At 35.5% G+C, this 21,233-nt stretch overlaps 1 protein-coding gene and 1 non-coding gene across 2 annotated transcripts; one reads left to right on the top strand and one right to left on the bottom strand.

Moving 5' to 3' along the window:
- Positions 1–4,555: 4,555 nt before the first annotated feature.
- LOC120092293 (small nucleolar RNA R71) lies at positions 4,556–4,662 on the bottom strand. The gene has a single exon (XR_005486000.1). It is a non-coding gene; the product is annotated as a small nucleolar RNA R71 (small nucleolar RNA).
- An 11,457-nt stretch (positions 4,663–16,119) lies between these two features.
- On the top strand, positions 16,120–19,978 carry LOC120090133 (E3 ubiquitin-protein ligase At4g11680-like). Its single transcript, XM_039047652.2, has 4 exons — positions 16,120–16,779; positions 18,109–18,228; positions 18,951–19,248; positions 19,485–19,978. The coding sequence occupies exons 1-4, from the start codon at positions 16,325–16,327 to the stop codon at positions 19,644–19,646; spliced, it is 1,035 nt and encodes a 344-aa protein (XP_038903580.1). The 5' UTR covers positions 16,120–16,324; the 3' UTR covers positions 19,647–19,978.
- The last annotated feature ends 1,255 nt before the right edge of the window (positions 19,979–21,233 follow it).

The raw sequence follows: 21,233 nt of genomic DNA, 5'->3' as shown, positions 1-21,233 counted from the left end.
TTATGAATTTTTTAAAAAATATCAAATAAGTAAAGAATTTATTATACATAAAATTGAGAATTTATAAACCTGACTCATTTGACTTAGACACTTTTTAAAATTCGAAAACTTATTGGACATTAAATTGAAAGTTCAAGAACCTATGAGACACTCTTAAAATTCAAGACCCAAATAAATACAAAGTTTAAAATTAGGTCATCTTTGACAATGATTTCATTTTTTTAAAAAAAATTGTGCTCGTTTCTCTTTGTGAAATAATCACTTGAATTCTTAATTAAATTCTAAAAACAAAATAGTTTTCAAAACTTGGCTTAGAAAGTGGCTAAAAAGACATAAAAACTTATATGTAAAATTAGTGTTTATAAGGTTAATTTTAAAAAATTGAAAACTTAAAACCAAAAGTTGATTTGGTAATGTTTAAAAAGAAAAGAAAAAGAAAAAGATCTCGCCTAATGACCATGTTTGGTTTTTGATTATTGAGAATTATGTATTTTTCCTCATAATTTCTTAATAATGGTGTATACATTTGAATTCCTAATTAAATTTCAAATAAAACAAGTTTTTAAAAACTATTTTTTCCCCAAACTTTGGCTTGAGCTTTGAAAATATTTCTAAAATATAGATAAAAAAAACATAGAATTCAATAGATAAAAGTGATATTTATAAATTAGTACAAGTTTATGTTAGTTGAGTTATTGTCATGTTAACGTTATTAAAGACCAAATAAATTAAAGGGTAATTATTTTAAATTGTGAACTGCTGAAAATATTTTTAGGTATGATAAATATCGATTTTTATTAGTGATAGACCATGATAAACGACGATAGACCACGATAAACATCTATCAGACTCGGATAGATTTCTATTGCAATCTATCGGTGATAGATAATGATATTTTGCTATATTTGTAAATAGTTTACCCATATTTCTAAATTTTAAAACACCCTTATATTATTTTTTTTAAAAAAAAAGAAGTCAAATAAATTAGATTTATATTTGTTGGAACTATTACCCAACGAAAAGTGTCAGGAACAAAAGCTCAGTAATCAGCAACAATGAACAAAACCTGCAAAACAGAAACTTGTGAAAGACTGAGTCACAGATCATGCTCACTTTAAGATGTTTTGCGACCCTGCCCTTGTGCAAGCAGTTCGGAGAAAATGTTATGTCGTCCCCAGGATAAAACAACTTAGATTAAATTTGTCTCGATCAGAACTATACTGAAAACCGATCGAAAATGCTCACACCCTTCTAGATTGTGCTTGGATAACGTAGGAAAAAAACATGTGGTTGAGAAAGAAAACACAAAAGAAATGGGATTATTTTCCAATGCCCATTTTGAATAACCGAAACACAATTTATTTATAGGCTTTGAAGGTCAGCAGTGTAGGTGAACGCACAAAGCGGAGTAACGTGCACGTGTTAACGGGTAAAAACATGAATGATTATTGAACGGACAAAAATGGATGATTAATTAGATGAATTCAAAAACTTAATTAGGAAAGTTTTTTTATTTAAAAAATAAAAAATTATTATACCACTCTCCTCGCTCTCCCAGACAACAACGACACATGTGGAAAGACCATCAAACTCTTATTTTCCTACCTCCTTGCCTTTTCTAAAACTTAAGTATCCTTTGGGGCCCAAACTCATAAGGAAAGGTAGGGGTAAATAAGGAGGCATCTTCTTGTTGTCCCAACCAATGTGGGATTCTCTACTTTCTTTCTTTTTTTTCTTTTTTTTTTTCATTTGAAAAGTAAGAAATTTTCACCAAGAATCCTCTACTTGAAAATTTTAAAAACACAAGAAAACATTTTCATCGAGCAATATTAGTCTGTATAATACTATGCATAAGTAAAGGTGTCTTACAACTTGAACATTTACTTAGTGAAAATGATTTAGAATATGCTAGAGTAACTCTTGGTTTTTAATTTTATCTCTAACAACATCTCACACACAACATTATTAGGGTATAGTTCAAAAGCCCGTGTTTTAAGGCCTAATACGTGTATCTTAGTTTAGTGAACGCTATAGAGAATTTGCCTAAAATTCAATAGGAAGCAGCCCCCACTTCCACATTCATATAGGTGAATCTATCCAGAGTACTCCTATAGCTAGGTACTCCACTTAACGTCAAGTATAAATCTCATTACGAACTAAGTTTAACCTTTCATACGTTTAGGATATCATGCTAAGACTTTGGGTTATAAGAAAGGAACTCTGTTTCTTTTTTTTTTTTAAATAAAAAAAATGATTCACTCCTGATAACGGGCAGAAATGCACGTTATCATGTTGCTAAGTTCTTAAACAATGTTGGATTACATTGATAAAACATGTTAAATTGCGCCCATCAAGCATCAATTTCATAATATTGCGATCGCATGCGTTCATCGCATAGGAACAGTTGAATTTAGTATTTTTATGCAGAATATGCATTGATGCAATGCAAGAATTGCGATTATAGGAAATCATTGGTCGAGCGCAACTTCACCACAAGGCTTTGCGATGATTGTGTTCGCAAACATTTGCTCGAGAAGGATTGCCGCAACTTGGTCAGCGCAACATGGTGGGCACATCTGGGTGAAAGGCTAATTAATCACGATAGGACAGAAAGCTGATGACAGTTGAATCCGAATTAAGTTGATAGCCGATAACGATCACAAGTACATTCAGCTTTTCGGTGACAAATATTTGACGTATCAGTCAGGAATTAAAGCCATCCCATCTGTACAATCATGAGAGAGAAGCTGCCGTTTGCCTTGGATGTTCTATAAATACCAGAGGCATTCTTCAGAAAAGGGGTTAACGAGTTCAACAGTTAGAGATTTCATACTTCAGTTCGCACGTCTTTGTTAATAGTTTTCTTTCGTTTTAAGAAGGACGCGGGAGAGAAGGTTGTGCTGATCGATGATTCCGATAAGCTTGGGAGAGCGCCGGAAGCTTCAAGGACAGAAGGAGGGCCAACGCCTGCAGAAGCGGGAACATATTTAGAATTGAATAGAGATTACAGTGTAAAAGCCTCGGTCAGCAAGGAATTGCTACCAGGCTCTCTACCTTTAACTTCCATTGTTTTTTTGTACTCCACTCATTTATCGAAATGGAATCTATTTCTCTATATCTGTTCACTCTCTTTTATTTACGCATGAGTAGCTAAATTAGTTGAATGGGTTGAGAAGCATTTAGCTAGCACGATTAAGGAATCTTCACTCTATGCGATTATCTTGTATTATGAGTGCTTTATTCATCCATTAGAGATACTCGGGAGGGTAGTCTAAGGACAGGATCTAGGCTTGGGAAGGTCAGGTTAGAATCTAGGCTTGGGAGAGTCAGATTAGAACGCATAAACAAGAGATAGGAGCTTAGAAATAAGCACTATTTGTTATCAACACATCGCATGCATCCTAGAGATAGGATATGATTGTATGCGGTCACCTTGCTTTTATGCATTTTGCATCATCGCATAGGATAAGAGTAGAGACTTAGGGATAAGCTCTATGGACACTTTTGCATTCAACACATGCGTCCTAGATTTAGGAGCATCGCATTTGCATTGGAAAATGACTTATTGTGCATGGTGGTAGCATGATCGCATAGTCTGACGCATTCCCAATTAACGCTAGCTAAAGATCTTCTCAACCCGTTCACGCATACTCAGTGCATGTATCACACAACTGACTTTTTTCAAATCTGCCGCATTTATTTACTTTCTCATTAACGCAATCAACAACAAATCAACAATTTATTTATTTGGCCACCGCAAAATTTTCATAAAAATTACCTACGCAACCTGTTTTCACAAGTCCCCGTGTTCGACCCTGGACTTACCAGGAAACTCAGTGGAATTTACACTTGGATTCCGTTGAGGAAACTTGAGTACATAACGCAATTTCACCATCACATATCATCCACATTTCTACTTCATAAAATCGAGCATCAAGTTTTTGGTGCCGTTGCCAGGGACTTCGGTAAAATAGTGTGCTAACGGTAGTTTTTTTTAAAAAATTTCTTTGCAGACTCTCAATCTCTGGCAAATTACGATCCGAAGATCGAGAGGACATTCGGGAGAAGATTAAAAGATCGTCAACACTAACAAGAGAGAACACCAAGAATGGCGGAACAACCGGACACAAGGGCCGCTAACGCGAATAATATAATGGCCAACACCATCGTTCTGGCGAATGATCACAATAGACCCATCCGGGACTATGCGCCACCTAACGTCTATGATTTCTCTCTAGGAATCATGAGGGCAGCGTTAGATGGATCGAGGTTTGAAATGAAGCCGGTAATGTTGCAGATGATCTAGGCTGCTGGGCAGTTTGAAGAAAGGCATGGTGAAGACCCGCACGTCCACCTCCGGAGCTTCATAGAAATCTGCAACACTTTTGTGTTCCCGAATATCTCAACCGAGGAAGTTCGACTAACTCTGTTTCCATTTTCTTTGTGTGATTAGGTGAGGAAATGTGCATATTCTCTCGAACTGGGAGAGATAACTTCGTGGGAACAGGTGGTGGAAAAGTTTATGAAGAAGTATTTTCCACCAACCGAGAATGCTAGGAGAAGGAAATTAATAACAAATTTTGAACAGAAAGATGACGAATTTCTCAGTGATGCCTGGGCGAGGTTCAAGCGGTTGGTAAGAGACTGTCCACATAATCTCTTACCAGACTGCCTACAAATGGAAATTTTCTACTAAGGACTGAATCCCTCTTCGCAGACCTCTGCCAATGCGATAGCCGCTGGTGGTCTGCTCGACAAAACATATTAAGAGGCAAAGAATATACTTGATCGCATTTCCAAAAATCACGAGGATTAGAGGAAAAATGATCAGAGATTAAGAATTAAAGATAATGACACAAAAAACGGGGCCATTGCATCCCTGCAAAATCAAATGACTACAATGATGGGTTTGATACAAGGCATCGTAATTAATAATACGGAAGCGAAGAAATGGCAGGTCAACGTAATTGCTCAAACGAACGCAAGTTGTGTCATTTGTGGAGATGCTCACCCGATGGAAGAATGCCCAACAAACCCACAATCGGTATGCTTTATGAGAGATAATCCCTATTCCAATACATATAACCCCGGGTGGCGAAACCACCCAAATTTTGCGTGAAAAATCAACAACAAGGCTGTCAACCTGTGGCACAAAAAAGAGGGCTACCCGGATTTTTCACGCAAACAAACAGTCCAGTGCATATCCAAGCTAGCAGCTCACAAGTAAAGCAAACTTCGTCCTTAGAAAGCTTGCTGAAGCAATACATTGAGAAAAACAATCAGTACTTCAGAATCAACCTACTTCCATTAGAAATCTCAAAATTCAAATGGGAAAAATTGCGGGCAAGCTAAAAAATAGACCGCAAGGAGCGTTACCGAGCTCAACTGAGTTCCCTCGCAATATTGGGGGTAATGGGAAGGAAAAATGCTTAGCAGTCTCCTTGCGAAGCGACAACATGACCGCGGAAGTAAGGGAGAAGCCCATTGCGACCAACTTGAATGTGGTGACAACCGAAGACCCATTGACCTATAGTTGTGAAAAGCCCGAGAAAATAGACACTAAAGTTGCGTCCACCCTTAAGCCTCTAGATCTTGAGACAGAAAAAGTTTAACCACCAGTAACTTTGCAAAGATTGAATGAGGAACAAAATGAGGAAAAAAATGTCGCAATAGTGGCTGCAGCGCAAAATTCTATGATCCCACCTAAAATGGGTTACCCAGGAATCTTCACGATACCATGTTCTATTAGAGGAACCTACAGTGGCCAAGCACTATGCGATCTTAGGGCAAGTATAAACATAATGCCGCTATCAATCTTCAAACAATTGAATGCCGACACACTTATGCCCATAAAGGAAACTCTTATGCTCGCAGACACATCTTGAATACATTTTGAAGGAGGTTGAAAAATGTCGCAATTTCAATCAATAAATTCATCCTGCTGGCAGACTTCCTCATTTTGGATTATAAAGCGGATGAAGATGCGCCCATCATATTGGACGACCTTTCCTTTCAACCGGTCGCACTCAAATTGGTGTGCGCAAAGGAGAAATTGTGATGAGCATTCATGGGAAAAAAACTCCAGATTAAGGCAATAAATATCTCAGAGGACAAAGAAAAGAGAGAGAAGCCACCATGGACGTAAACAAACCAGCCTGGAATAAGTGGTCCCTGAGTATTATATGATTCAACCTCATTAGAGACGCAATCCTTTTGAATATCCTTTTCCTACATCATTACTTCATGAACTTTTATCTTACTCGTTATTATCTATTATCGTAATCACTTTGTTATATTGACTATCTATCTACACTGTTCTTATTTTTTTAAAAAAAAACTTGTTGTTTTGTTTAAAATCATTTGACCATCTCTTTGTTTGTTTACAACAATTAAGGCACAGGATTGCTGAGATGTTACATAAAGCAGCAAATTATCTCACTCGATCACCGCAATCCAAAGAAGAGAGATCGCCGTACAGAAGGATGCGTTAATACACAATGCGGGCGATAACGCAAATTTGGGGGTGTATTCTTCCTTATCCTTTTTTTCAAATTTTGCGCTATCGCATCGCATTTTAGTTTTAAAAGTCTTATCACCGCATCCTCTTTGATTACCGCAATCATTTGACATAGATAAATTTAGTAAGTTACCGCATGCTGTTTCTTTGCCAAGTATGATTTCAATGATGCAAAACATGCTTCTATTTCTTTCGTATATACTAGAGTCATCTTAACTTTAAGATAGTCATCTCATAAAATATTTCTAGAAGTTAGGCGTTTGCTAGCTTTCTTTCAAACTCTCTTTACAACACATTCTAAGAACATCGCATGACTCATTTCAATCTTTTGACAATGAGGACATTGCCACATTTTAAATTTGGGGGTGAGGTATTTATTTTCGACCTTGCTATTTTGAAGAAAAAAAATTTGAGAATAACAACTCCACTGTCAACGCAATGGGAAACCCATGTTGATAAGAGTTAAGTTGTGAAAGGCACTTACTCGTAGTTGGATGTCCGCATGACACACGTGAGGGCAAGCCAAAACGAAGGTAAGTCACCAGGATCAACGCATAAATAAATGACCGCAACTCCGCTGCCAAGTAGCTATGAGTTTAGTCTGAGAAAGAGTGCATTGCTCGTAGTTGGATGTCCGCATGACACACGTGGGGTCAAGCCAAAACGAAGGTAAAGCACTCGAATCAGTGCAAGGTCAGAGAAAAAAAATAGGACAAGAAATATGGTGCAAAAAAAATTTTCTTTTTGAAATAAATCATGCGATGTTCCGGAAATTAGTAAAGTTCTTTTGAAGGTTAAGCTTGCAGTCCCTAGGTTTTAGAAATATTTTAAGAGGAGACTTGAATAAGACTTAAGAAAACTTTGTTATATAGGATTTGAATGAAGTATCCTTGAGAAATCTAGGAAAAAAACATTGCGATTGACTTGCTAAATGAAGTCTTTAGCTTATGCTTGAGGACAAGCATTGTTTAAATTTGGGGGGTGTGATAACGGGCAGAAATGCACGTTATCATGGTGCTAAGTTCTTAAACAATGTTGGATTGTGTTGACAAAACATGTTAAATTGCGTCCATCAAGCATCAATTTCATACATTGCAATTGCATACGTTCATCGCATAGGAACAGTTGATTTTAGTGTTTTTATGCAGAATATGCGTTGACGCAATGCAAGAATTGCGATCATAGGAAATCATTGATTAAGCGCAACTTCACTGCTAGGCTTTGCGATGATTGTGTTGACAAACATTCGCCCGAGAAGGATTGCCACAACATGGTGGGCGCATCTGGGTGAAAGACTAATTAATCGCGATGGGACAGAAAGCTGATGACAGTCGAATCCAAATTAAGTTGACAGCTGATAACGATCACAAGTATATTCAGCTTTTCGATGACAAATATTCGGCGCATCAGTCAGGAATTATAGTCATCCCATCTGAACAATCATGAGAGAGAAGCCGCCGTTCTCCTTGGATGTTCTATAAATACCAAAGGCATTCTTCATAAAAGGGGTTAACGAGTTTAGCAATTAGAGATTTTATACTTCAGTTCGCACGTCTTTGTTAATAGTTTTCTTTCGTTTTAAGAAGGACGCGGGAGAGAAGGTTGTGCTGATCGATGATATCGATAAGCTTGGGAGAGCGTCGGAAGCTTCAAGGACAGATAGAAGGCCGATGCTTGCGGAAGCAGGAACATCTTTAGAACCGAATAGAGATTACAGTGTAAAAGCCTCGGTCAGCAAGGAATTGCTACCAGGCTCTCTACCTTTAACTTCCATTGTTATTTTGTACTCCACTTATTTATCGAAATGGAATCTATTTCTCTATATCTGTTCACTCTCTGTTATTTACGTATGAGTAGCTAAATTAGTTGAATGGGTTGAGAAGCATTTAGCTAGCACGATTAAGGAATCTTCACTCTATGTGATTATCTTGTATTATGAGTGCTTCATCCGTCCATTAGAGATACTCGGGAGGGTAGTCTAAGGACAGGATCTAGGCTTGGGAAGGTTAGGTTAGAATCTAGGCTCGGGATAGTCAAATTAGAACGCATAAACAAGAGATAGAAGCTTAGGAATAAGCACTATTTGTTATTAACACATCGCATGCATCCTAGAGATAGGATATGATTGTATGTGGTCACCTTGCTTTTATGCATTTTGCATCATCGCATAGGACAAGAGTAGAGACTTAGGGATAAGCTCTATGGACATTTTTGTATTCAACACATGCGTCCTAGATTTAGGAGCATCGCATTTGCATTGGAAAATGACTTGCTGTGCATGGTGGTAGCATGATCACATAATCTGACCCATTCCTAAGTAACGCTAGCTAAAGATCTTCTCAACCCGTTCATCGCATACTCAGTGCATCTATCACACAACTGACTTTTCTCAAATCCACCGCATTTGTTTACTTTCTCATTAACGTAATCAACAACAAACCAACAATTTATTTATTTGGCCACCGCAAAATTTTCATAAAAATTACCAACGCAACCTGTTTTCACAAGTTCCTGTGTTCGACCCTGGATTTACCAGAAACTCAGTGGAATTTACACTTGGATTCCGCTGAGGAAACTTGAGTGCATAACGCAATTTCACTATCGCATATCATCCACATTTCCACTTCATAAAATCGGGCATCAACTTCATATCACTAGTGATAAGTTATTACTTTTTGAATTTGTTTCTTGGGATCTCTAATCTACAGGTTAGATTTTTCTCATCAGTGATTTATCTTTCTATAGTCCCATTCTTTCTGAGGTTTTGAACACCTACTCTCTGGCTAGTCTTTTCATCAAAGTATTTGCCAAGTTTTCATTAGTTTGTATGTGATCTATTGGGTTTTATGCATTAAAACTCGCAGATAGTAAATGTTATTAATTGAGCATCATCGATAACAAGTTATCGATGTTAATTCAATAAATTTTATTGATTGCGTTGTATTCTATTTTGTCTTAATAACCCTAAATCCAATAAACTAATATCTAAGGCTACTTTATGAGTCTTGAACTGTATGTTGAGACATATAGGGATCAATGTTCAAGATACAACCTAAAGGGTCAATAGTATAGGGATAAGGCTAGGTATCTAATCCTGATGATACTATGGACAGAACCCAATTTGTATTTGATACAAACATGATAATCCAACGTGTTCGTGTAGGTGACACGTGAGTGGGGTATCCTATGCAATGAGTTTGTATAAGACCAGATCACGAAATAGTAACCATTAGATGTAACGTCGTTAATAAGTTAGGTTCTTTTCAATTGGATGACCTAGACAACTTAGTCTTAATCCTGAGTGTATTATGAACTCTTATTCATGAGGGAATGTCTTTTGATTTGTATGGGTAAGAGTGGCTAGTTTTTCGACTCAATAAGCCTACTATTTTGGGACAAGACCAAGTGAAGAGCTGGGAACATAATAATACAAGATGATATTCACTCATTCCTGACTTCTAGATGAGTGTTCCCTTAAGTGGTGTCTCTAGGACTTGAACAAAGGGTTTTACCCTTTCATTGGTCCAAGAAAGGTTTCTATTTATTGGTTGGACCATAAATAAGTTGTTCATTAGAGGAACATTGGTACTTAAAGAGTCAGAGGTAACCCAAGGATAAAATGATAATTTACCAGTTGGCGTTATGAACACTCGTGAAGGACTAGCTTGCTGTTATTAGTCTATATATGTGGACACAGAAATATATTTGCACTGAGAAAAGTGTAGTTGTGGGTCTTTAGTGGAGTGTACCCGCAGTTAACAAATACTGATTAATTTGGTTAATGAGTTTAGCCAATTAATCTCATATCGTTGGAGTTTATGATCTGCAAGTCCACGAAGTCCCCCTGTTAGCTCACTAAAGGATATTAAAGAGGAATGATTTGAATTGTTCAAATTAAATTGAGGAAATTGTATACTAATGTATTAATATGTAATTGATTATGGATGTGATCTATAATTTAAATTAAGTTGGAGACAAATATTTGAATGAGATTCAAATATTTAATTCAAGCGAATTAGATTCATAAAGAATTTATCAATTAAATTAATAGAGACGTGGTGCATATAAACATAATATGTTTATTTATGTTAATTAAATATATACGTTAAATTAGATTTAATGTATAGATGGTTATTTAATTAATGTATTAATTAATTAAATAAACGTTATTTAATTAATTAAGCACAAGGATAAATAAGGAAAGATTTGGAGAAGGGGTTAACCCTTCTCCATATAAATTCTACCTTATGTCCCTTTTGGGGGCAATAATTTTTTTTTGGTGAATTTTAACCTAGTCATCAAAAGAAAATCCTCTCTACTCTCTCCAAAGAAATCTCTCTACCTTTTCCTCTTCTAATAGTTGGATACCACATATTCTTCTATTGGAATCCTAGAGAATAACAAAGTGATTCTTGTTGTAGTGTTCAAGATCAATTGAGAATATATTAGTGTTTAAGATCGATTGAAGAGACGTTCGTTGGAAAACCAAGAGGATCTTTCTAGAAGATTGGAAATCTTCAAAGGTAAGAAATAGTTTTCCATCTTAGTTTCCCTTTATTAAAGTATGCTTTTAACAAGTTTATCATTCATGAGTTCTGTTTTAGAACACTATTTTTGTTTATTCAAAAATCGGCTTTCGAGATGCAAGGCATTCACACACTTTCACTCGGGATTCGATCCCTACATGATCCACTCTAACTGCACTAGTAGTGAGAAGCTCTCTAATGGTACTATACTTACGACATATTTGTCATCTCTTTCCGTTGTAATAACGATTCTGAACTTTTGTGATCGTCGTAGTAATATCGCAATGGATCAAAATGGTTAGTATCAATTTTTCCATAAGGAGATCTTTAATAGCAGACTTCTAAGCCAGTTTGCTTCTTCACTAGCTGTTGCTAGTTCTATCATTTTTGAATCCATCGTTGATTAGGGTAAAATAGTCTGTTTCTTAGATTTCCAAGAAATAGCTCCACCTGCTATATTAAAAATATAGCCACTGGTAGCCTTTGAGTCATCTGAGAGGGAGTTCTAATCAACATCGTTGTACCCTTCCAGGGCAGTGAGAAACTTTTGATAATGTAATCCTAAGTTCTGGGTTTTCTTCAAGTACCTCATAACCCTTTCTTCAGCCTTCCAATGCTCTATACTAGGTCTGCTTGTAAACCTACAACATAAGCTATATCAGGCCTAATGCAGTTAGCAACATATCTGAGACTGCCTATGATGCTCGCATACTCAGATTGATTAACATCATCACATCCTTCTTGAGCAACTTAACACGAGGATGACAAGGAGTACATGTTGGTTTACATTCAAAGTAATTATATTTCTTTAGAATATTTTCTATATAATGAGATTGATCCAAAGAAATTTCGTTTCAGACCTAGTCACTTTTATACCTAAGCTTACATATCAAAGTCTTTCATATCGAAGTTTGCACTCAACATGGATTTCACATCATTTATAACGTGCAAGTTCGATCCAAAAATTAACAAATCATTTATATACAAACATTGATAGTGCATAAATTGTTTCAAAACTTATAGTAGATGCATTTATCACTTTTATTAACTTTGAATCCTTTAGATATGATTAGATTATCAAATTTTTTCATGACATTGCTTAGGAGCTTGTTTCAAGCCATAAAGAGATTTATCTAACTTGTATACTTTATTCTCTTGACCATAGACTATGAAGCCTTTAAGTTGTTCTATGTAAATCCTTTCTTTAAGTTCACCGTTCAGGAATGTAGTCCTAACATCCATTTGATGTACTACAAGGTTGTTTGGGCAGTGAGTGAAAACAACACACGGATTGAGGTGATTCTAGTCACAAGAGAGAAAGTGTCAAAGAAGTCTATGTTTTCTTTTTGTCTGAAACACTTAGCTACAAGTCTGACTTTGTACTTGTCAATTGTTCCATAAGGTTTCTTAGGATCCATTTGCATCCTATTGCCTTGCAATCAGGAGGTAGGTTTACCAAATGTCAAGTCTTATTTGACTCAAGAGAGTCAATTTCATCATTTATTGCGTCTTTCCATATATTGGCATCTACTAAGGACAATACATCTTTTAGACTCTTAGGATATTCTTCTACATTGAAGGCTTGGAAGTCATCTCCAAAGTTTTTTACAGTAAGAGTTCTTTTGCTTCTCTTGGGCTTTGGGCCTGTTTTCTCATTTAAAATTTTATTTCTAAATAATGGTAGACTACTAGATCTTGAGTCCTCATTATTTCTTGATTTAAATGGAAATCTGTCTTCAAAGAAGTCAACATCATTTGATTCTATAATTACTTGATTTATTAGGTCATAGAACCTACAGGCTTTACTATTTAAAGCATATCCTATAAAGATACATTTATAAGCTCTACTAACAAGCTTCCTTCTTTTAGGATTTGGTGACTATATAGGCTAGACACCCCCAAGTTCTGAAATATGATAAGTTCGGTTTCTTATTCTTCTTCATAGGGTGGAGTTATGTTTTTAGACTTTGGTATTTTATTAAGTACATAACACATAGTTAGGATAATTTCACTCCACCAATAAGATACAACTCTTGAATTAAGTAAAATAGCAACTATTAGTTCAGATAGAGTTTTATTTTTCCTTTCAGCTTTTCCATTCATTTCATGAGAATAAGATGCAATCTTTTCATGAATTATTCCATGTGAGTTATAAAATTTTTTAAATTCATCTGAGTCGTATTCAATTCCTCTATCATTAAGAAGTCCCTTAACTTTTTTGTTAAATTGGTTTTCTATTTCAGCCAGAAACAATTTGAACATGACAAAAGCATCACTTTTATTTTTCAACAGATATACAAGTGTGAAATCAGAGTAGTCATCAATAAAAGCAATAAAGTATATTTTACTATTCTCAGTCAAGACATCATCAAATTGACATAAGTCTGAATGAATCAAATCTAGAGGCTCGGATTCTCTAAGTACAGATTTGTGCGAGCTGTTAGTTATTTTAGTCTGACTACAATACCCGCATTTATCAAAGTCATTTATGGATAATTTAGGAATCATTTCCAACCCACTCATGTTACTAATTATTCGTTTATTAACATGACAAAACCTAGCATGCCAAACATTAAAAGAACACAACATATAAGTAGAAAATTGAGTTTTATTCATATCAAGGTTTAGTTTGAATATCTCATCAATTGCATATCCTTTCCCTACGAAGAAATTGTTTTAGTGAGGGTATATAAGGTAGCCTCTATGGTATGAGTAAAGCCAACCTTGTTGAGGAGATAGCCCGAGACCAGATTCTTCCTTATTTTCGGAGTGTATAGAACTTCCTTCAGAGTGACAGTCTTTCCAGAGGTAAACTTCAGCTCTATCTCGTCGATTCCAACAATTATTGTTGAGTGGTGATCCTCCAACAATATATTTCTATCATTAGTTTCATAATATGATTTAAATAAACCACGACCACGATAAACATGGTGCATAGCGCCAGTGTCTAGCCAGTCACATTTACTTCTATGATCATGACAACTAATTCTTCTTCAATTAGGTTCGTTTGCGTAGTAGGACAACACTTGTTCCTACAGTTCTTGGCCATATGCCCAGACTTGTTACAGTTAAAGCAAAGAAATTGTACCGTTTTTCTTGGGAGGGGGGGGGGGGGTTCTGATTTTTTTTACTCTTCTAGTTGTTAAATCCACGATTATGAACTTTCATCTTGTTTTCCTTTGGCTTTATTCCAGGTTTTAGAACAACAGAGACAGACTTTCTTGGTACGATATTTATCTTCTCCCTCTGATCCTACTTTCGAGCTTCTTCTTCAATCCTCATGTGTGTTATCAGACTTTCCAAGGGAAAATTCCTTGGTTTTATGTCTCGGTGTATTTTTAAAATCCTTCTACATAAGGGACAACCTATCAATAATAACAACAATTTAAAATTGTTCATTTAGAGACATATCTTCGCCAATGATTTCATGAGCAATCTTCTACAATTCATGGGATTGTGCCTCCACATATTTTTTTGGCTGTCATCTGGAACTTCAAATATGGCTGATAACATACTTTTTCGAACCAGCCTCTTCGGTATCATATATATATTTTTTTTCTACAGGGCATCCTAGACTTCTTTTGCCGTGGTCATCGTGATGTAATAGTCATATAGATCATCGGTCAAACCATTTAAAATAATTTTTTTTTGCAGAGAATATCATTTCTTCTCAAACAGTAGCATCTTTGATCTTTTGTTCGGTCGGATCTATTTGTGGGACAATTGGCTTCTCCGTAGTGCAAGCGACAACTTTCTTCACAGTGAGGAAGAAGAACATCTTCTGCTTCCAGCATTTGAAGTGTGCCCCTTCGAATCAGAAAAGGCGATTGAGATCGGTGGACAGAATGTCGTTATGTGTTTATACAACCATCATGAACAACAACAGATTGAAATGTCTTAAAATTGTTGGAACGACTGCCCGACAAAAAGTGATAGGAACGGAAGCTGAGAAATTAGCAACAACAAACAAAACCTGCAAAACAAAAACTTGTGAAAGGCTGAGTCACGAATCACGCTCTCTTTAAGACGTTTCGCGGATCTGCCCTTTGTGCAAGCAGTTCAGAAAGAATGTCATGTCATCTTCAAGATAAAACAACCTAGATTAAATTTGTCTCTGAAATTGCACCAAAAATCAATTGAAAATGCTCACATCCTTCTAGATTATGCTCGAAAAATGCAGGAAAAAACATGCAGTTAAGAAAGAAAACACAAAAGAACTATAATTATTTTCCAATGCCCATTCTGAAAAACTGAAACACAATTTATTTATAGGCCTTGAAGGCCAATGGTGAACATGCAAGAAGGCCAATGGTGAATGCGTAAAATGGAGTAACGTGCACGAAGGCCAACAATAAACGTTCAAAATAGAGTAACGTGCGCATATTAACGGGCAAAAAACAAATGATTATTAAATGGGCCAAAAGAGAAATTTAAACACTTAATTAGAAAAGTTTTTTATTTAAATAAAAAAATTATTATTCTACTTGTCTCACCCGATTGGCAACACATGTGGAAAGAACATCAAAACCTTATTTTCCAATGCCCATTCTGAAAAACTGAAACACAATTTATTTATAGGCCTTGAAGGCCAATGGTGAACATGCAAGAAGGCCAATGGTGAATGCGTAAAATGGAGTAACGTGCACGAAGGCCAACAATAAACGTTCAAAATAGAGTAACGTGCGCATATTAACGGGCAAAAAACAAATGAATATTAAATGGGCCAAAAGAGAAATTTAAACACTTAATTAGAAAAGTTTTTTATTTAAATAAAAAAATTATTATTCTACTTGTCTCACCCGATTGGCAACACATGTGGAAAGAACATCAAAACCTTATTTGCCTACCTTCCCACCCCTTCTAAAACTTGAGGCCCAAACCCATAAATAATTGTAGGGGTAAATAAGAAGGCATCTCTTGTTGTACCAACCAATATGGGATTCTCCATTATTTTTTTCTTTCATTTAAAAAAAAAATAAAAAAATTCACCAATAGTATTTATTTATTATGGTTGGACATAAATTTTCTTAATTTTCTTAAGGTCAATATTACATCGTTATGCTTGAAATGGACATTATCCATCATCATCGTACAAAATACACTCACTTCTCTAATAAAACGATTGATATGATTTATACGACGTCATTTTACCTTGAATCTCTCCCACTCCACGACGGAGCTCCACCAAAAAGTACCCGCCTCAGTTCCGCCTCCACATTCTCAAACTACTTCACCATCCCCAATTTCTCTCTCAACTCCGACAATCCATTCATACCCATTAATGGAAGAAGAACGAGCTCTGAGACGCACTTCCAATGGCGGCACTCTCCTCAATCGTTCTCTTCTTCCTTACCCCACTGTCAGCACTACTTTTACAATCCCTTTAACTCGATACACTACCCGTTTGATTACCTCCGACCGCCACCGCCCTCTATTGGCCGATTGTGCCGAAGAAGATCACTCCGATTCCGAAGATTTCAGTCGTCGTTCCTTCATTAGGGAGAATTGCTCCTACTCTATGCCCATTCTGGTTCTCGACGTCGTCTGGAATTTGGCCTTTGTTCTTGTCTCTATTGTTGTTCTTCTGTCCACATTTAAAGAACGACCCTCAACTCCTTTGCGCCTTTGGATTTCTGGGTATGGCTTACAATGTCTTCTGCATGTCGCTTTTGTCTTCTTTGAGTACCAGAGAAGTATGGCGCACCATGGATTTGAGGACCGTGCGGCTCATCGCAGGTAGGGAAAATGGTTTATCTGATTTCGTTTCATGGTGTTATGGGAAGTTTCTTGTCTTGTGATATCTGTGGTTGTCTACATTGTTGACCTTTCTCTAATCCCCTGAATTTTTAGCTGGAGCTACTAATTTTTGCCGTTGTGCTTTTTCTGGAAACCCCTTCATGTTTGATGGGAGAAACAGTGAACTGTGGTGTTGAGGGAATGGATAATTGAATATGCAATTTCTTAGAAATTGATAGGTATTGGCAATGTATTTTCTTTGTTAGGTATCCATTAACGGTTGGTATGTGGAAGAAGTAAAAGCGAAGATAGTTGAAGTGATTGCATCATATGTACAATTTTGAGATTTTCCTTTCCAATGCAGTAATCTAAGCAGCATGTGTACCAATCTCACTCAATTTTCTGTCCTTATGAAGTTTAATTTTGGGATTTTTGCTTTGAATTCAGTGGTGTAGACATTGCATCTAGTTGTTCATTTTTTGCTTGATTTCAACCACAGAAATGTACTGTGTATAAAGTGCTGAGGATAGTTTCGACCTGTAGGGTTCTCTTGGTGTTTGATTTATGAAAATATACTTAACAGGGATGGGGGAACTAAGTACTAAAGGGAATGCCTGGTTCTGTAGAGTTGAGTGATTTGAACAGTTTTAGGGACTTGTCGTATGAGGAATGGATGAATATTTGAAGAAAATGGTTTGATTTGGCATAAGTGCAGAGTATAATTCATTCCTATATATAAACTGATGCCTCCTATTTAATGCTACTATCAGATGGAATTGTAATTTTTCCATATTTTGGGTTTTTCTGTTTTGTCTGTTGGTGTCTGTAAATTGGGAAATGTTTGAATATATAATCGGAGGTGACCTCTTGGAGAGAGAACATCTATAATCTTCTATTTGGCTTTTTTAATGACTTTAAATTTTATTCCTCTTATATTTATTCTTATATCCTTTTGGATCTCCAGTTTCCTCATTACCATTAAATTAATAATAATTATGGAGTTCATTTCACTTTCTTACCCCCTTGGTGAATTCACAATCGATATGTTTCTTCTATATGTCAGAAAAGCAAGTTTGCTTAACGTTTGACAAATTCAAAACTGCCAAACATATTGGCCACCGTGAATTATATCTTTTCAAGATTAAATATGCATCCACGGGGTTTGAAGTTTATTTTATTTTCTTGATTTTATGTTTCATGCAACAAACCTGCAATTAACTTTGCATTGTTTTCTCACATTGAGTCTTGAACTTGACAACATAAAAATATACAGATTTATAAGCTGCAACAGCAAGCTCTGGACTAATTTGTTTTTATCTGTCCTTCTAGCATAATGAAAAGGTTGGAGTCAATGAATACAATGACTTCCTCGGTCTGGTGGGTCTTTGGATTCTATTGGATTGTCATGGGTGGCCAAGCACTTCTACAAGATTCTCCCCGGCTTTACTGGTAATAACTTTTCCTTTCCGACATATTTCCTTTTGGAGCAATAGCTTTATAAACCAAATTGCAACTTCCAGTGTATTTTTCTATGTTCCTTCTATATTTCGCTTCTTTTTGAAGCTTGTATCCCTTGAACATTAAGTCTCTTCCATTTTATTCAATAAAAAAAATGTAAAGTTTCATTCTTGTTTTTCAAAAAAATGCAACTTCATTGAAAGTTGTTGCAAATGCAATCTCTAGGTGGGCTTTGAATAAATCTAAGATTTTTTTCGCTGTTCAATATGGACTTGACTTTTTATCTTTTTCATAGCCTTTCAGCAGATGTCATACTAGAAAACTGGTGGTTTAAGTTATCAACTTTTTCAGATTAGGTTTTTAGTAGTATTTGCGTATCATAATAAGCTGATGAGAGTTAGATCTCAAGCAATTATAAAGAATAACAAAAAAAGGCCCCTCAATTACAATTAACATAAATGTTTCACAAAGAATAACCACTGATAACAAGATTAAGGAAAGCTAAGAAGATGATTTGAAATTTTCTAAATCCATTTTCTCGATCCAATCTGAAGCTTGTCATCAAATGTCTTTTAATTTCTTTGAAATTGTTCTCTCGAAATTGTAGCTTTAATTTCATTCACCCAAAGCAATCTAGTTTTGATTTGTTGTTGTATGGAACGTTTAATCTAATTTGGAGCTTCGGTGCTGAATATTTGTTGGGTTAACTGCAGGTTAACCGTGGTCTTTCTTGCGTTTGACTTGTTCTTCATTCTCTTTTGTATTGGGATGGCATGTGTTATTTTCTTCTCTCTTTGTTGCTGCATTCCAATTGTGGCATTTGCATATGCCATGACTACCAGAGAAGGTGCCTCGGAAGAGGATATTAGGACTCTTCCCAGGTACACGTTTCGTCAGGCTGCGGAACTTGGGACAGTTAGCCGTGGAAAAGAACGAGAACCAATCGGGGCAACAGTGGAGTTAGATAATGGTCATTGTATTAAAGAACTTGCTCTTCATCCAGAGGATTCGGTCAGCTACTTATCTTTTGATGTCAAATTATGAATGTTTATAAGATATCTAGTGGATTGTTATAATTCTATTGCATCATTATAGAAACATTATCACAATAGTTAGTGGATTCTATGACCAGATGTAATCTTACTTTCTATTTGGTATCCAACAACATCCTGTAATTGTTTTCGCTTCTCTCGTTGAGGTTTCTGCCTGATTTGAAGCTGAGTACGCAAATTTTTACCTTTTTATAGGAATGTTGCATTTGCCTTTCGCGATATGAAGATGGGACGGAGCTCTATACTCTTCCCTGCAACCACCATTTTCATTGTGGGTGCATCAGCAAATGGCTTCGGATAAATGCAACCTGCCCGCTCTGCAAGTCTAATATCTGTCGGGGCGATACATTGGTTTGATCGTCGTAAGGAGCAGACGAACCCCAGCTGAGAATCTGAAAGTTGGCATTTTCAATTTCAGGTTAGTTGCTTGTTGATCTCTGCCAACTAATGCTTATAGAAACAGGGGAGGGTAGAGAATAGGATTTTAGCTGATTTCAACCTTTGGTAGATGTTCAGTTTTCTCAAGGCTTTAGTTTATATGTATGTAAATTGATAGGAAAAGGTCTTGTACCTCTAATTTGATTTGCTATATGTAAAATTTTCCTGTATAACTACTGGCTACTCTGTTTTGATTTTGAAGCCTTCTTGTCATTAGCAGTCATGAGAAAAGTAACCGTTTAAACTCAAAATACTTTCGTACCTAATGCATGAACTTCTAAAAAGTTTCTAATAGGTTTTGAACCTTTAATCTTATATATAATAGGACTAGTACTATAAAAAGTATCTAATAATTCTTTTAAATTTTTCATTTGTATCAACTAAGTCTTTTAATTTTTTATTTTGTGCCGAATAGGTCATTGGCATTTTTGACATGACATGAAATTGAAAGTTCATTGATATGTTAAACACAAAATTCAATTTTACGTATAATACACCCATTAATTTTTTTGTTCTTTAAATGTTGAATATGCTAATTACCTATTCGACATAAATGTGAAAGTTTAGGATTTATTAATCTTTTCAAAGTTTAAGGACCTATTAAATCTATTCATAAAGGTTAAAAACTTTTACCAAAATGCGCATAGGTCAAATGAGATAAAACTATATTCTTGAAAAAAAAATTCTTTTAGTTTGTTATTTATTTTATTATTATTATTTTTTACAAAAGGACTCATTTGATCCACTTTTACCAAAAGGTTGGGTTTGTTTTAATCCCTCCTTAAAAAGAACATTATTTTTTCGTACCTAATAAGACTATCCAACAGGTGTCAATCAACTTATGTTTTCTTAATAATCCAAATTCATGTTATCCACTTATTAAACAAATAATGGCCAAATAATGATTTGAAGAATCATTCGAAATAACATAAATTTGATAGAATTTGAACTTTAAAGATCAATCAATAGAATAACTCAATAATTCACTATAGTATAGTAGGTGGTCATAAAAAAAAAGGATGAGATGAGATATAATTAAGACTAAGGGATGGTTGAGTAGTTGTTGCAACATCAAATCGAAACAGCAAGTGAAAGATCGTATTAATAACAATGCCACTACTCAATATCAAGATCCACCATTATTTTTTTAGTGTCACTTCTAGATGTTCTCTTGTTTGTATGTAGCTCATTTTTTTCAACCACCACCCTGTCATTCATGTCGTGATATGAAAAAATCGTCTCAGCTTAAATTGACTGGATTTCTTTTTTAAATCTTCTATCGATCTACTAAAATATTTGACAGGTTAACTGTCATAAACCAATTTGAACATTCACTAACAAGCGACTAAATTGAAACTTTTAAAATAAAAAGGGATTACATTAACAAAACCACCCAAACATTCGGGACTAAAACATATATTTAGACTACTTCCAAACTCCTGTTTTCAACTTCTTTTTTTTTTTTAACAACAAAATGGTGGAATTCTTCTGTTAACATCCTATTGC

The sequence above is a fragment of the Benincasa hispida genome, chromosome 11 (genome assembly GCF_027475165.1).
Source record: "Benincasa hispida cultivar pf3 chromosome 11, pf3_genome.v1.1, whole genome shotgun sequence".
In the NCBI taxonomy this organism is placed as follows: Eukaryota; Viridiplantae; Streptophyta; class Magnoliopsida; order Cucurbitales; family Cucurbitaceae; genus Benincasa; species Benincasa hispida.
This window is presented reverse-complemented; position numbering and strand designations above follow the sequence as displayed.